This window comes from Mus musculus, chromosome 5, assembly GCF_000001635.26.
Source record: "Mus musculus strain C57BL/6J chromosome 5, GRCm38.p6 C57BL/6J".
Classification (NCBI taxonomy): domain Eukaryota; kingdom Metazoa; phylum Chordata; class Mammalia; order Rodentia; family Muridae; genus Mus; species Mus musculus.
This window is the reverse complement of record NC_000071.6, coordinates 142,959,831-142,973,490: the sequence shown is the minus strand read 5'-3', so window position 1 is coordinate 142,973,490 and position 13,660 is coordinate 142,959,831. Positions and strand designations below refer to the sequence as shown.

At 54.6% G+C, this 13,660-nt stretch overlaps 1 protein-coding gene across 1 annotated transcript; it reads right to left on the bottom strand.

The window, feature by feature from the left end:
- Positions 1-301: 301 nt before the first annotated feature.
- Positions 302-13,136, bottom strand: Fscn1 (fascin actin-bundling protein 1). The gene is made up of 5 exons (NM_007984.2): positions 12,211-13,136; positions 3,430-3,586; positions 3,203-3,324; positions 2,806-2,973; positions 302-1,595 (listed from the first exon to the last, which is right to left on the bottom strand). The coding sequence occupies exons 1-5, from the start codon at positions 13,040-13,042 to the stop codon at positions 1,393-1,395; spliced, it is 1,482 nt and encodes a 493-aa protein (NP_032010.2). The 5' UTR covers positions 13,043-13,136; the 3' UTR covers positions 302-1,392.
- Between the last annotated feature and the right edge of the window lie 524 nt (positions 13,137-13,660).

Below are 13,660 nucleotides of genomic sequence, written 5' to 3'. Positions count from 1 at the left end.
CCAGAGGCCCTGGGGTGGGTGTACACCGTTGTGCCCAACTTTTCACACGGTGCTGGGGACTCAGTCTGATCAAGCTTGACAGCACACAACTTTACCTGCTGAACCCTCTAGCCTGCCCAGCTTGTAAGGCTCGGGAACCTCGTGTCAGCCATTTCTCAGTCCAGAGTTACTAAGGCATATGCTGAAGCCGCTAGGGTCCGAGACCGAAACAAGAGTCTGCGGGCTGCCAATCAATCAGCGCTGCCTCCCTCCCAGCCGGCCCTCTGCCCACTCCAGCATCCACTTCCCCTGAGACACACACGGGCCGCAGACTTGATTTTACTTTATTTTCCAGTTCAAAGCTTACTATCATGGGTCTTCAGAGTTATAGAAATGACAGTTACAAAAAAATAAAGGAGCGAGACACCCAGAGTGAGATGCATGGTGTTGAGGGGTCGGTGGAAGGGGGTGATTGGGAAAGGGCCCCCTGAGGTTTACTCCAGGGCTCCCAGGGAGGGGCACATCCGGCTTTCTCCCGCCCAGGAGCCCCGAGGTGTCTGGGAAGACGTGGAGCACCAATCACAGAGCCAGAGCTGGGGTGGTCAGGCAGGAGGGAGGGAGGGAACCCGCTGGGGAGGCAGGGACAGGAGCCAAGCATCTCCCCCCAAGACCACTCACGACTACAACCAACAGGGCAGGCTTGCCTAGGGCCTTTCAACAGTAACATTTCCTTAAAGAAAAAAAAAAAAATACTGATTTGGTCATTTTTCTGCTTCCAGTCAGGCCAGGGGGAAAAGGAATGAGGTGGGTGAGAGGCCCGCCCCTTCCAGAATGTGCAGGAGCGACACGGAGTGCCACCTAGCTAGCTTTGAGTCAAAGAGCCAGGCCCAAACACTGCAGGATGGGACAGACTGCCTTCCAGCCAAGATCCAGAAAAACACTTGTGGGCAAGGTTGGCCATGCCCGGCTTCAGTCCCGCCAAAAGGCTGGCCTCCAGAGGCTGGGGCCAGAGCAGGGGTGGGGTGGGGTGGGGGCGGGAGCGGGGATAGGGACGGGGTCTTCCAGTTACAAGCTCAGGGTAAGTCCCTAGGCCCTGTAGCTTCTCCTAGGCCACTTCCTGGGGGGAAATAAGGCTCAGAGTTGACTGAGGTCAGAAGAAAGGTGCCAGAGTTCCCCATGGAAAGAAGGGGACAGAGGGAACCAGAGTCCCTCCTGGGGACAGTCTGCAGCCACCGACCCATGGGGAGCAGTGAGTTAGGGAAAAGGGGTCCACAGAGGGTGACAGCAAGGGCACCGTTTTCTCTTGGGTTTCCAGTTTGAAAGGCAAGGGGTTTGCCACCTGCTGCAGGGCCACCCGATGAGTAAGGATAACAGGAGGGACTGACGAGAGCGGCCTGCAGAGGGCAGGTGGCCCTAGTACTCCCAGAGTGAGGCGGGGTCGATAGTCTCCGCGCAGGCCTTCAGGACCCCAGCGTGGTCCCCCTTCAGGTAGCGGCCGCCCACCTTGAGAGCCACCTTATTGTAGTCACAGAACTCAAGGAAGAAATCCACAGGGGTGTCGCTGCTGCTGGTGACCGAGGAATCACTACCCACCGTCCAGTACTTGCCCGTGGAGTCTGAGGAGGGAGACTACATGTTAACCCCACCTTGTCAGTCCCCAAAGGATTAACACTCCCTCCCGCTGTCAGCTTCCAGAACTGAGTGGGCTCAGCTGGATGTAAGGTACAGTCCCATAATTCAAATACTCAAGAAACTGAGGCAGGAGGATTACCTAGATTCAAGGCCATCCTGGGAAATCTACTGACATGCCATCTCAAACTACAAAACATAAGAGGGCTAGGCTAGGGTGGGGCATGGTGGCACATGCCTTTAAATCCAACATTTGGGAGGCAGAGACAGGTATATCTCTGGTCTACAAAGCAAGTTCTAGGACAGCTAGGGCCACAATAAGACAAACAAACAAACAAGTAAACAAACAAAAAGGACATATATCAGCAGCAGAGCCCCTGCCTAGAATCCCCCAGTGAGGGGCTGGGGGTGTGGCTCAGTGGTAGAGCCCCTGCCTAGAATCCCCCAGTGAGGGGCTGGGGGCGTGGCTCAGTGGTAGAGCCCCTGCCTAGAATCCCCCAGGGAGGGGCTGGATCTTAGCTCTGAGTCCAGTCCTCAGCACTGTAAGAAAGGAGTCCCGTTTGCCTTGCTAAGGCCACACACAGCACAGGGCTCTGATTCTGACTGACACCTCTGGATTGCTGTGTCCTCTCACTGGTTTTGGTCCCACAGCTAGCTAAGAAGGAATATCCTTATCTTCTATCTTCTCTCCCCACCCCCTTTTTTTGTTTGTTTTTGAGACAGGGTTTCTCTGCATAGCTCTGGCTGTCTTAGAATGTATTCTGTAGAGCAGGCTGGCAAGAACTCAGAGACCCACCTGCCTCTGCCTCTTGAGTGCTGGGACTAAAGGCGTGTGCCGCCGCCGCCGCCACCACCACCACCAGGCTCCACCTTCTTTTTCCCTTTTCTTTCTTTCTTTTTGAGATGATTCTTGGGGTTGGGGATTTAACTCAGCAGTAGAATGCTTGCCTAATAAGCTCAAAGCCCTGGGTTCTGTCCTCAACACCAAAAAAAAAAAAAGATAATTCTCCTGTCTCCGATTCCCAGATTGGAGCCACGACCACTCTCCCTAGCTGCTTCCCACCTTCGCTGTCTGCCCAGGTTGGGCCAGGAAAGTTCTAAGACAAGGGGGGAGGGGCTACCCCAGGCGGTCATAGGACACCCGTTCCCTAATGTCGGCTTTGAATGGCCAGGTGCATCCTCACCCAGTGAACCCACCTTTGATGTTGTAGGCGCCGTCATTGAATTCCAACTGGAAGACATCGTAACTGGAACGGTTGGCATCCAGAGTGCCCGTGACCTTGCGGCAGCCAATGAACCCGTGTTCCCCCCGGAACACGATGATGGGGCGGTTAATCAGCTTCATGAGGAAGAGTTCCGAGTCCCCTGCCACAGGGAAAGGGAGCCAGTGAGCTTCACAGCAACAAAGATGGGCCAGTCAGGGAATGGCTCAGCAGAGAGGGATACCAAGAAGCTAAGGGTCACAGGCTGCTGGCCTGAGGGTACACCAGCTTACAGGGATTCCCTGAACACACAGAGAGGTCCAGGTGGGACTGATGGTTGACCACGGGGTACTAGGGAAACAGGCTTAGGGTACGTGCCCCCAAGTGACTACCTGCTGTCTCCACCGAGGCGGCCAGCTGGCCATTTTTCTTGGCGGTCACAAACTTGCCGTTGGAGGCTCTCAGAGTGATCCGGCGGTCACACCACTCGATGTCAAAGTAGCAGCTGGCGTTCCTGGGGAAGAGAAGAGGGGCTGGCAACGTGGGGGCATCGAGCAGGCTGCCCAGTCCTGGGGGAAGAGCCAGGCCAGGTGATGAAGGGGTGTAGGGTGTCACTCACTTGGTGGACGCAGTGGATTGCACACCTCCGGTCGCCGTCAGTGTCCAGTACTTGCCCGTGTGGGTGCGAAAGGCACACTTTCTTGTGTCGCGGTCGATCTCCAGCTGGAAGGTCTCCTGATCGGTCTCTTCATCCTGATTGGCTGACAGGTCCATTCCTGCAGAGAGAGACCAGAGCCGGTCAGGCCACTGTGTGACCCTTGTCTCACTCAGATTCCAGGATCCACAGGGCTTCCTGAAGTGTGGCTTAAACTCCTCAGTGATAATCCTAAGCAGTGGGCGGGACCAGGCTACCAAATCAGCAGCCAAGGCTAGCCAGGAACGATCTCACCACTCAGGAAACAAACGGGAGACTAACTGTGAGTTCTGGGACCCCAGGCTACCGAGTGAGTAAGACTCTGTCTCAACAGGAGGGGAGGGAGCATTGAAGGATGGCTTGACCATAGAGTATTAAATTCAGATCGCTAGGAATGGTGTAAGAGCCAGGCGCGGTGGCATGAGCCGATAATCCTGTCACAGGGAAGCCAAGACAGATGGAGGCCTGGAGCTCAGGGACCAGCCAGCTTAGCTGAATCCCTGAATCCGGGCCACTGAGCGATTCTTGTCTCCAAGCAGAGAGTGGACATTCAGGAGGCAGAGGCAGATGGATCTCTGTTGTGAGTCCAAGACCAGCGTGGTCTACATAATAAGTTCTAGGACAGCCAGGGCTATATAGGGAGACTCTTATTTCTTTTCCTTTCTTTCTCTCTTTTTGTTTTTTTTTTTTTTGAGACAGAATTTCCCTGTGTAGCCCAGGCTGTCCTAGAACTCAGAGATCGACCTATCTCTGCTTTAATGCTGGAATGAAAAGCGTGTGTTACCACAGCCCAGGCTAGACTCCATCCCTGCCCCCATACATCCCCCAAAAGTATGGAGGATGACCAAAGACGGCACATATGATATGAATCTCTGACATCCATATTAGGGGTATACACATAAACAATCAAAATAGGATACTCCAGGCATGACCACAAGTTCAAGACCAGTCTGGGATACATAAGACATTAATCCCAGCACTCGGGAGGCAGAGGCAGGTGGATTTCTGAGTTCGAGGCCAGCCTGGTCTACAGAGTGAGTTCCAGGACAGCCAGGGCTACACAGAGAAACCCTGTCTCGAAAAAAACTTAAAAAAAAAAAAATCTGGGGATTTAGTTCAGTGGCAGGCGGGTTTCTTTAAACTCTAGTGCCCAAAATGGCAAGGAGAAAGGGGAGCAGGGGAGGAAGGAAGCCATCAAACTTCAAACGAACCACCCACAAAGATGTTCTAAGGCCTAGCAGAACTCTCCCGTGGGCCTGGATTGGGTCTTAAAGATCGGTTCCAGTTAGGCAACGCTGCCGTTATGTAAGGAATGGCCTGGTTTTGTAGCTACAGATGGAGGCGTTTCTGGGTAAGAAGCACCAGTGTGGGGAATTTGCTTTAAATACAACCAAAACCATTGAATAAACACACAGATGGCGCTGGTTCTGCGGAATGTCACATGGCGGGGTGCTGGTAAAAGGGGGCTCGCTACTCGCTTCCTGTAGTGGGTATGTGTGAAAGTAAAAGAATAGAGTAGGAGCCAGGCACATCGACCCACGCCTGTCATCCCACCACTCAGGAGGCCGACCTTAGCCTCCATGATGAGTGGGGCCCGATCTCAAAAATAATAAAATAAAATAGGGCCGTGGCTATAACTCACTTGACATGCAGAGTCCATCCCAGAACTGTGTAAAAGGGCGTGGCAGAGTGAGCCTGCAGTCTCCGCACTTGGATACCAGGGTCAGGAAGATCATAACTCGCAGGCCAGCCTGAGCTACATGAGACTCCACTCCATGCAGACAGACAGACAGACAGACAGACACACAAAGGGCTACAGGCCAGCGAGATGGCTCGTGGGGTAAAAGCAGCTGCTGCCAAACCTACCCACCTGCGTTCGATCCCTAGGTAGAATAGGGCAGGAGAACTGATTCCAAACTGGCACCACTGGGTGTGGGCACCACCCTCCACAGACAAAAATAAAAACAAAAGCAATAGGCTTTTTTTTTTTTTTAAAGAGAAGGTGGGCGTGGTGCTTCATGACTGTCTCTAGCACTCAGGAGGCAGAGGCAGGTGAATCTCATTTGAGTATGGGTGAGTTTGAGGTCACCTTAGTTTACATAATGAGTTCTAGGCCAGTCAGAGCTATATATAAAATAAAATAAAAATAAAATAAAGAGGGGGTCGAAAATATAGCTCAGTGTAAATTGTTTGCCCAGCATGGTGGAAGGCCCTGGAGTCTACCCCTAGTAACACACACACACACACACACACACACACACACACACACACACGCACAGACCACATGTTCCTTTAGAAAACTCCTCCTTTATCCCTGCCCCCACCAGCCACAAACCCTGAATGCTGTCTGAACCTTCTGGCATTTCCCTGCCAGTGGTGGTCCAGTCCAAACAGTGGCTCTCCCTCCTTTCCCTCTCGCTTCTCATTTATTTTCTTTAATTTTTAGAAAGATACGTCTTGTATTGTATGTATCGTGTGTGAACGTCTTGCCTGTGTGTATGAATATGCGCACATGTGCCTGGTGCCCTAAGAGGTCAGGTCGCCTGGAACTGTCATGAGCCACCCTGTGAGAACTAGGTGAATACAAGAACAAGTGGTCCAGAGTGGACAGTGCTGGAGCACACCTTTAACCCAGCATTGGAAGGCAAAGGCAGGCTGATCTCTGAGTTCAAGGCTAGCCTGACCTATAGGTGAGTTCCAGGGTAGCCAGGGCTGCTACACAGATACAAGACAAGACAAGAAGAGAAAAGATAGAGAAAGAGAGAGAGAGAGAGAGAGAGAGAGAGAGAGAGAGAGAGAAAGAAAGAAAGAAAGAAAGAAAGAAAGAAAGAAAGAAAGAAGAAAAGACACCAAAAAGCCAAAACAAACAAAAAACTGTCTGAGCCATGTCTCCATCACCCCCCTCCCTTTTCATTTTTCTTTTCTTTTTTTAAAGATTTATTTATTTTACGTATGTGACTACACTGTCATTCTCCTCAGACACCCCAGAAGAGGGTATTGAATCCCATTACAGATGGTTGTGACCACCAACTGGTTGCTGGGAATTGAACTCAGGACCTCTAGAAGAGTAGCCAGTGCTCTTAACCTCTGAGCTATCTCTCCAGTCTGCTTGTCTTGTTTTGAGAAGGTCTCACAGTGTATCTGGAGCTACCTTTGAAATCAGAGATCCACCTGCCTCTGCCTCAGGAGTTGGAATTACAGGTTTGTTGCATGGCTTTCTAACTTCTTGCTACATAGTAACACTACATGGTTTCCATGTCACATGACCTCACTGAGCCCCAATAAGGTGCCGCTCCCAAGGCTTTGACTCCACCTAGGAGTGGGATCTTGGGTCCTAACAAGATAAACTCATTGTTTCAAGGATCTGGGATTCTAACAATGTCCTCAGCTTGGAAGCAGTGTACACTGCCAGTCTCACAGTTGTCTTCAGGCGTCCTTAGGCAGCAGAACGTGGTATGGGATGGTAGATGCCACCTTCAGCCTTGCCCCTAGGAACTCATCCTTAGTTGACACTACACCCAAGAGTATGCCAGCCAATGCCACCCTGACCCAACCGAGTCTCTATCTGTGTTGTCAATGCCAAAGGCTCTTACCTCTACCTCACAAAGCAGAAGATGGAGCTCAGAGGTGGCTGGCCTTGGCCCAAGGTCACCCTGCAAGACCAAGGGGTCCCTTGACTTCAGGAGTGGGGATGGACAGATGCCTCCCCTTCTAGACATATGGATCAGCAGACATGGCTTCCATGATAGGTCCCCAAGGACCCTGGCCCAGTGCCTCCACAGGATCTACCACTGAAGCACAGAGGAGAGTAGGAGGGCCATCCCAGGCTAGACAGCCACCCCAAGGCCACAGCTCTGGGCTGTAGTCTGTTCAACCTTCTCAGGCAGAAATGGCTCTCCTGCCCCTGGCCCACACTAGGGATGGCTAAATATTAAGAGAACAATTGGCTACACATATACAGGGTGTCACCCACTGTCCCCTCAGCCTACCTGTAATTGACCTGCCACGTGCAGGGACAGCTGAGTTAGCACAGCATACTGGGCAGAAAAGAGCCACACCCAATGCTAGCGAGCCTAAGTGACCCCACCTGATCTAACCGTGCCCACTGCGGGGAATGGAACAGTCAGGGAAAGCCAGAACTGGGACCAGTCAGTCCCAATCTCTCTCTCTCTCTCTCTCTCTCTCCCTCTCTCCCTCTCTCTCTCTCTCTCTCTCTCTCTCTCTCTCTCTCTCTCACACACACACACACACACACACACACACACACACACACACACACTGATAAAGGTAATTAGATTTAAAATGTATTTTTTTTTAAAAAGAAAGAAAAACTGGCTTTGGGGGCGTGGCTCAGTGGTAGAGCCCCTGCCTAGAACCCCCCAGTGAGGGGCTAGGGGCGTGGCTCAGTGGTAGAGCCCCTGCCTAGAACCCCCCAGTGAGGGGCTAGGGGCGTGGCTCAGTGGTAGAGCCCCTGCCTAGAATCCCCCAGTGAGGAGCTGGAGGTGTGGCTCAGTGGTAGAACCCCTGCCTAGAATCCCCCAGTGAGGGGCTGGGGTGTGGCTCAGTGGTAGAGCATGTGTCCTGCACAAAGCCTCAGGTTGTTGGGGTTTTTTGTTTTTTTTTTTTGGTTTTAGAGACAGGGTTTCTCTGTGTAGCCCTGGCTGGCTTCGAACTCAGAAATCCGCCTGCCTCTGCCTCCCAAATGCTGGGATTAAAGGCGTGCACCACCACCGCCCAGGCCTCAGGTTTTATCCCCACATTCCCACAAATAAAAACCCCACTAAGAGATGGTGGCACACGCCTTTAATCCCAGCACTTGAGGCCAGCCTGGTCTACATAGTTCCAGAACAGCCAGGACTACACAGAGAAACCCTGCCTGAAAGAAAGAAAAGAAAAGAAAAGAAAAGAAAAGAAAAGAAAAGAAAAGAAAAGAAAAGAAAAGAAAAGAAAAGAAAAGCCACTCCCAGCCACTCCGGCAACCATCAAGTGGAGGCCAGAAGCCTGTGGTGACCTATGCCTGTCATCGCCGCACCCTGGAGACTGAGGCAGGAGGATGGAGAGTTGGAAGCCAGATGGGCTACAAGACAAAAACTACAACTAAAGTGGGTGGACTAAAGGAGTCGGAGTTTCCCAGCATGCTAGCTTCCCTCACACAAAGGAGAGGCCCTGGCCCAAGATGTCATGCGCACTGAGTTCAAGACAGCACAGTGCTGTGGACATACACCAACCTTCAACCTCCCAGTACCTCTGAAAAATGAGACGTCCAGACAGAGAACAAAAAGGGCCTCACCATGTGGGTCTCATCTCCAGGTACTGGAACAAAGGGGCCTGTGCAACCACTTTTTAATAAAGAGGCCACCAAGGCACCAAAGGTGGACTCCAGGCACCCTTCGGGGAATGTCTTCTCCGCTCTCTGCCTCAGTTTCCCTCCCTTGCCAAAAAGAATCGCCTCTCAATTCTGTTGGGACCGTGAAAGGACGTGAGGGCCTGTTGCCAAGGAGATGGTGGGCCCTCCCACCTCAGCCGGAAAGGGAAGTTAGCCCCCTTCCAGAATGGGCCCTCTAAGGCTCAGCCAGGGGGAAAGGCCCCACTTGGCCTTGGAATCATATTGGAGCTGCGTTGCTATGGTAACAGGTTTTCTGTGGGATTTTTTTTTTTTTTCAGCAGCAGCAGCACAGAAAACCTGAGTCACTGGCTCCTAGGAGCCCACGGAGGGGGCGTGGCTGTCTTCCAGCTTCCTAGGCGTCTCTGCGGTGACTCAGAGGGTCCTCTAACCCGCAACCCCCTTCCTGGGCTTAGCTGTTTGCCAGACTCCCTAGCGTTGTTGTTCGAAATAAGCAATCCTCACAACCCAGAAGGCGGCTTAGTTTAGAACCCTCCAGGACTTCACCGCCCAAAGTCGTACAGTGCTCAAAACTAAGCCATTCCTCGACCCAAGAGGGAAGCCGTCAAAAGGATACCCTACAAAGCCCAGCCTCACCTGTCACTCATTCTTAGCCAGCCGCCCTAGAAATGATGGGGACAAAATTCTTTGAAAGCATTAGAACCCAACAAGTAAGCCAGGGTGGGCAGTGTGGGGAGACATAGCACGGGGTCTCCTTGAGCCAGCAGGGGCTTGGGAGGGTCATGAGAAGCAAGGAGGAAAAGACCCTACCCACTACCCCCCATCCTACTCTCATAGGATCTCCACCTCCCAGGAAGATCCTGGCTCAATGTACCTCTGTGCTTTCAGATGGGGAAACTGAGGCCAGGAAGCCGGAAGCAGCAAATCTGCATGGAAGATTCACAACCCCAGACCAGATTGAGCCTTCCCTCTCCCTACTCCTGGCTAGCAGTTCAACACGTGTTTCCCCGAAGCCCAGCCCCGCCTCCCTGCCACGCAAGCCTGCCCAAAATGGCCTCCCCGGCACACCCACCCAACAGCTCACCCTCAAAAAGCCGGGGGAGGAGTTGGCTGACTTGGGAATGAGACTTGGACCCAGACATAGGAGGGCAGAAGAGGTCTGACTGTGTGTGACCCCAAGTTCCCATCAGATTCTCACCCCTTCAATTCCCGCCCCCTCCTGCCGCATCAGTGTGAATCATGCACAATCATGGCACCCTCAGAAAAGGGTACCTGTCCAGGCTCGCAAAACACACCCTCTAGCTCCTTTCAGGCCCCAAGGGCCCAAGTCACCTGTGCCTTGCCTAACCTTCCCCAGGGCACAAGCCTCGGCCACAGCTCTGTAAGCAGAGAGCTGGTCTCTCTAGGCTCTGGAGTACTCGTCATCTGCAGGATTCCCTCCAATCCCAGCCTTCCTCCTAGCTATGCAGGGCTTCTCTATTTGCAACTCCCTGCCTCCGGGCCTTTGCTGAGGCCCCTGCCTGCAAAACCAGTCCATAAACTTGGTGCATGCTCATTTCTATTCACTCTCCTGGGGCAGCTCCTGGGTCCTCAGAAGGGACCCCAGATCTTTATAATCTACTACCCCGATCCTGTACCCCCAATCTTCTGCTTTACATACCAGTCACATTCCCAAGAGACGTTTACCGCAGCTCGTATCTCAATGTTTGCTAAACAGGTGGGAACTCTGACCCCCTCGCCCAGCACTGTGAAACAAGAGAGGCCATGGTTCATTGGTGTGTGTGTGTGTGTGTGTGTGTGTGTGTGTGTGTGTGTATAATGAGAGAACATTCTGGCATCAAGTACACCCAGTTCAGCATGGTGCTGACTTACTGTGTAACAGTAAGCAAATGGTCGCACTTTTCTGAGCGTTATTCAGCCAAACTCAAGCAGGCCCCACCCAAGGCTTTGCCCTCTGCATTGGGGGAGGGGGGTCTTCCTCCCCACAGACTGGCTCCCATCCAGCTATCTCCAAAGCCTGGGGTTCAGTTTCCCAACCAAGGAAGCGAGATCTCACAAGCCCCTACCAGCAGGCAGCAAAGACCCTTTGAAGAGTCGGGGGTACGCCAGAAAGGAGGCGCCTACTTGTACCATGCCCATGCCGGTCGGAAATGGCCTGCCAGCCTGCTGGAGGCCCTGGATGGGGACAAATAGAGCTGCAAACGGTTGTTCCCAGCCAGAGAGGCCTTGGGGACCGGTTCACTCGAGAGTAGAGGCTTTTGGAGGGACACTCCGCCGAGTGCCGGACCGCAAGGCGTGCATAGGAGGGCAGGGAGGGCGCCTGGCGCGCAGCCACCCGCGCCACGCCGCCTGCCAGCCGGGGTGCGAAGGAAGAGCCAGGCGGCTTCACTCCGCGCCTTCTCAATGAACCCTGGACCAGGGACAACGCCTGGAGGGTTGGGGGTGGCTCTTCCGCAGAGGGACCCGCCTAAGCCGATCCCCTCCCCCAGCTCCGCCGCATCTGGTTTTCCCATCTGCAGAGCCTTAGCAGGACAAAGGGGACGAGGGAGGGCCCAGCCGTGGCGACCCGCCCCCCTGCTCACAAAGGCCGCGGCCCGGAGCGCCAGGCCTTAGCGAGGGGAGATGGAGTGGGGGAGGGGAAGCCCCTACGGACAACCCCACCACCACCAAGAGTCGCAGGGCCGACCCCGCCCAGCACACCCCGCCGGGATCAAAAGCCCCTCCAACCTCCTCTATCTCGCCATTTAAGGCGGGGAGGGCAGGGGTGACTGTCCCCTGGCCCTCCAGCCAAAGGCCCGCGAAACGGGAGAGGACGCACGAGGAAATGAACAAGGGGGGGTGTAGGGGGAACCCTTCCTCTCCAAGACCTGGGACAGCCTATCCTAAAGAATCGGCTCATGAATGGGGATGGCTCAGACTGGGAAGGAAGAGGAAACGGAGAAGATCTAAGCTAGGTCTATGGAGTCCCACGCCCCCAGCCGGGGGGGGGGGGGGTGGTGGTGGACAGTATTGCTTTAGAATGTGTTAGGCCTTACCCACTTCCCCACGTCACCTTCTCCCAGCAGAAGAAGCCTACGTCCTGAACAGAGGGGTGGTACATGCCTTTATTCCCAGCACAAGAGACAGGAAGGAAGATTTCTGCGAGTTCGGGGCCAGCCCAGTCTACATAGCGAGTTCCAGGATAGCCAAGGCTATCTGGTGAGATCAGATCTTTCAAAATAGAAGCCCACCTCCTCATGGCGGAGCCCAGAGGCCTGTGAGCCTAAAGGGAGCCCAGGAGGAAATAGGGAAATAGAAGGAGTGCAGAGATGCTTTTGTGCACTGGGTCAGGACCCAAGGGAGGGGACATGTCCCCAACTCACCCTGGCGCGTGGACACGTTCCTCTCGTTGGCCGCCTGCAGCACCACCTGAGCGCAGCTCTGTTCCAGGGCGAAGAGCTCATCTTTGCCCACCTTGGTGGCCTTGCCAGCCTTGAGGGTGCCGCTGGGCCCGGACGGAGCCAGGTAGCGACCTTCGCAGTCGCGAAAGGCCACCTTGCCGGAGCGGAACTCCAGCGTGAAGCCCGTGGCGGGCTCCGGCCGTGCCACAAGGCGCCCGTCGTGGCGCAGGAAGCGGTGGTCGGACGTCTGCACACTGTAGCGTTGGTCCTGGAAGGCCAAGGTGATGAGCGAGTCGACGCCCCAAGGCACGTCGCGGTCTACCGCGATCTCGTCGGCCGGCCGCGCGCTCAGATGCGCGTAGCGCTTGCGGGTAACGCTGTAGATGTTAACCTGCGGGTGCATGGCGATGTGCACGCTCCACTTCTCGGCCGGCGACACGCTCTGCGCGAAGCAGGACAGGCGGTCCTCGGTGCCGCCAAAGTAGCGCCGGTGAGCCTCGGACTGCAGCGACCAGCGGCCGTCGTCGTGCGCCACGACGAGAAAGCGGCAGTCGCCGTCGGGCACCTCGCGCTCGCAGGTCACGTTGCCGTCCTTGTCGGCGGCCAGGTAGCGACCCAGGTGGCTGCGCAGACACACGGCCGCGCTGCCCGCCTCATCGGGAGGTTGCTCCAGCGTCCAGATCTGCTTCTTTTTCAAGCTACTAGCGGATGCGTTCACCTTGAACCCGAACGCCTCGGCTGTCAGGTACTTGTTGCCGCAGCTGATGAGCCCGAACTGAATCTGCACAGCCTCTGCCGTGCCGTTGGCGGTCATGGTGGCGGAGGGCGGCCCGGTGGCCCCGGGAGCTTGGATAGCTGTGCCCGACCTCCTTTGTTCAACACGGCTTAGCCCGCTGCAGTTCTCCACAAAGCCAGCCCGGCGGCGCCCAGGGTTTTATAGGAGGATGACGTCACCGTGGCCACGCCCCTACCCGGGCCTGCCGGGGAGGGGGCTCTGCAGCGCGCGCCCGGTCCCCTGCGCTTCCCCGGAGTGTTTTTCTGGGGTTTAAGACCGGGTTTCACTCTGTAACTCAGACTAGGCTTGAAGTATCTGTGTGGCTCAGGCTGGACTCGAACTCATAGCAGTCCTTCTGCCTCTGGCCCGTTCGTGTTTGCTAGTCCATTTAACTGTTCCTCCACAGTCGTGCTCTGCAGTAGTTGGCTGATCTCCAACTTTCTCCTGCTCTCTGAGGCCATCCTGAAACACCCCTACCCCCAAACCCAGTCGATGGGAAGGACCAGGTTTAAGATAATGATCCCTTCAGGATGGAGGGAGGGTCCAGGGTGTACCAGGAAGTAGCCTTAGAGCCGGTCCTTGAAGAAGCCAGAGACGCCAGAAGGGTCTGGGGTAGAAAGGAGGTTAATTTCTAGAGAGGCGCATGCAGAGCCCTAC

What these genes read in the sequence shown, in the direction of transcription:
- Fscn1 (NM_007984.2), bottom strand. Translation starts at nt 13,042, where the DNA reads ATGACCGCCAACGGCACGGCAGAGGCTGTGCAGATTCAGTTCGGGCTC. An exon ending in GAACGTGTCCACGCGCCAGG is followed by an intron (nt 3,587 to 12,210) that starts GTGAGTTGGGGA and finishes CTCTCTCTGCAG; the next exon opens with GAATGGACCTGTCAGCCAAT. An exon ending in CGGCGCCTACAACATCAAAG is followed by an intron (nt 1,596 to 2,805) that starts GTGGGTTCACTG and finishes CTCCCTCCTCAG; the next exon opens with ACTCCACGGGCAAGTACTGG.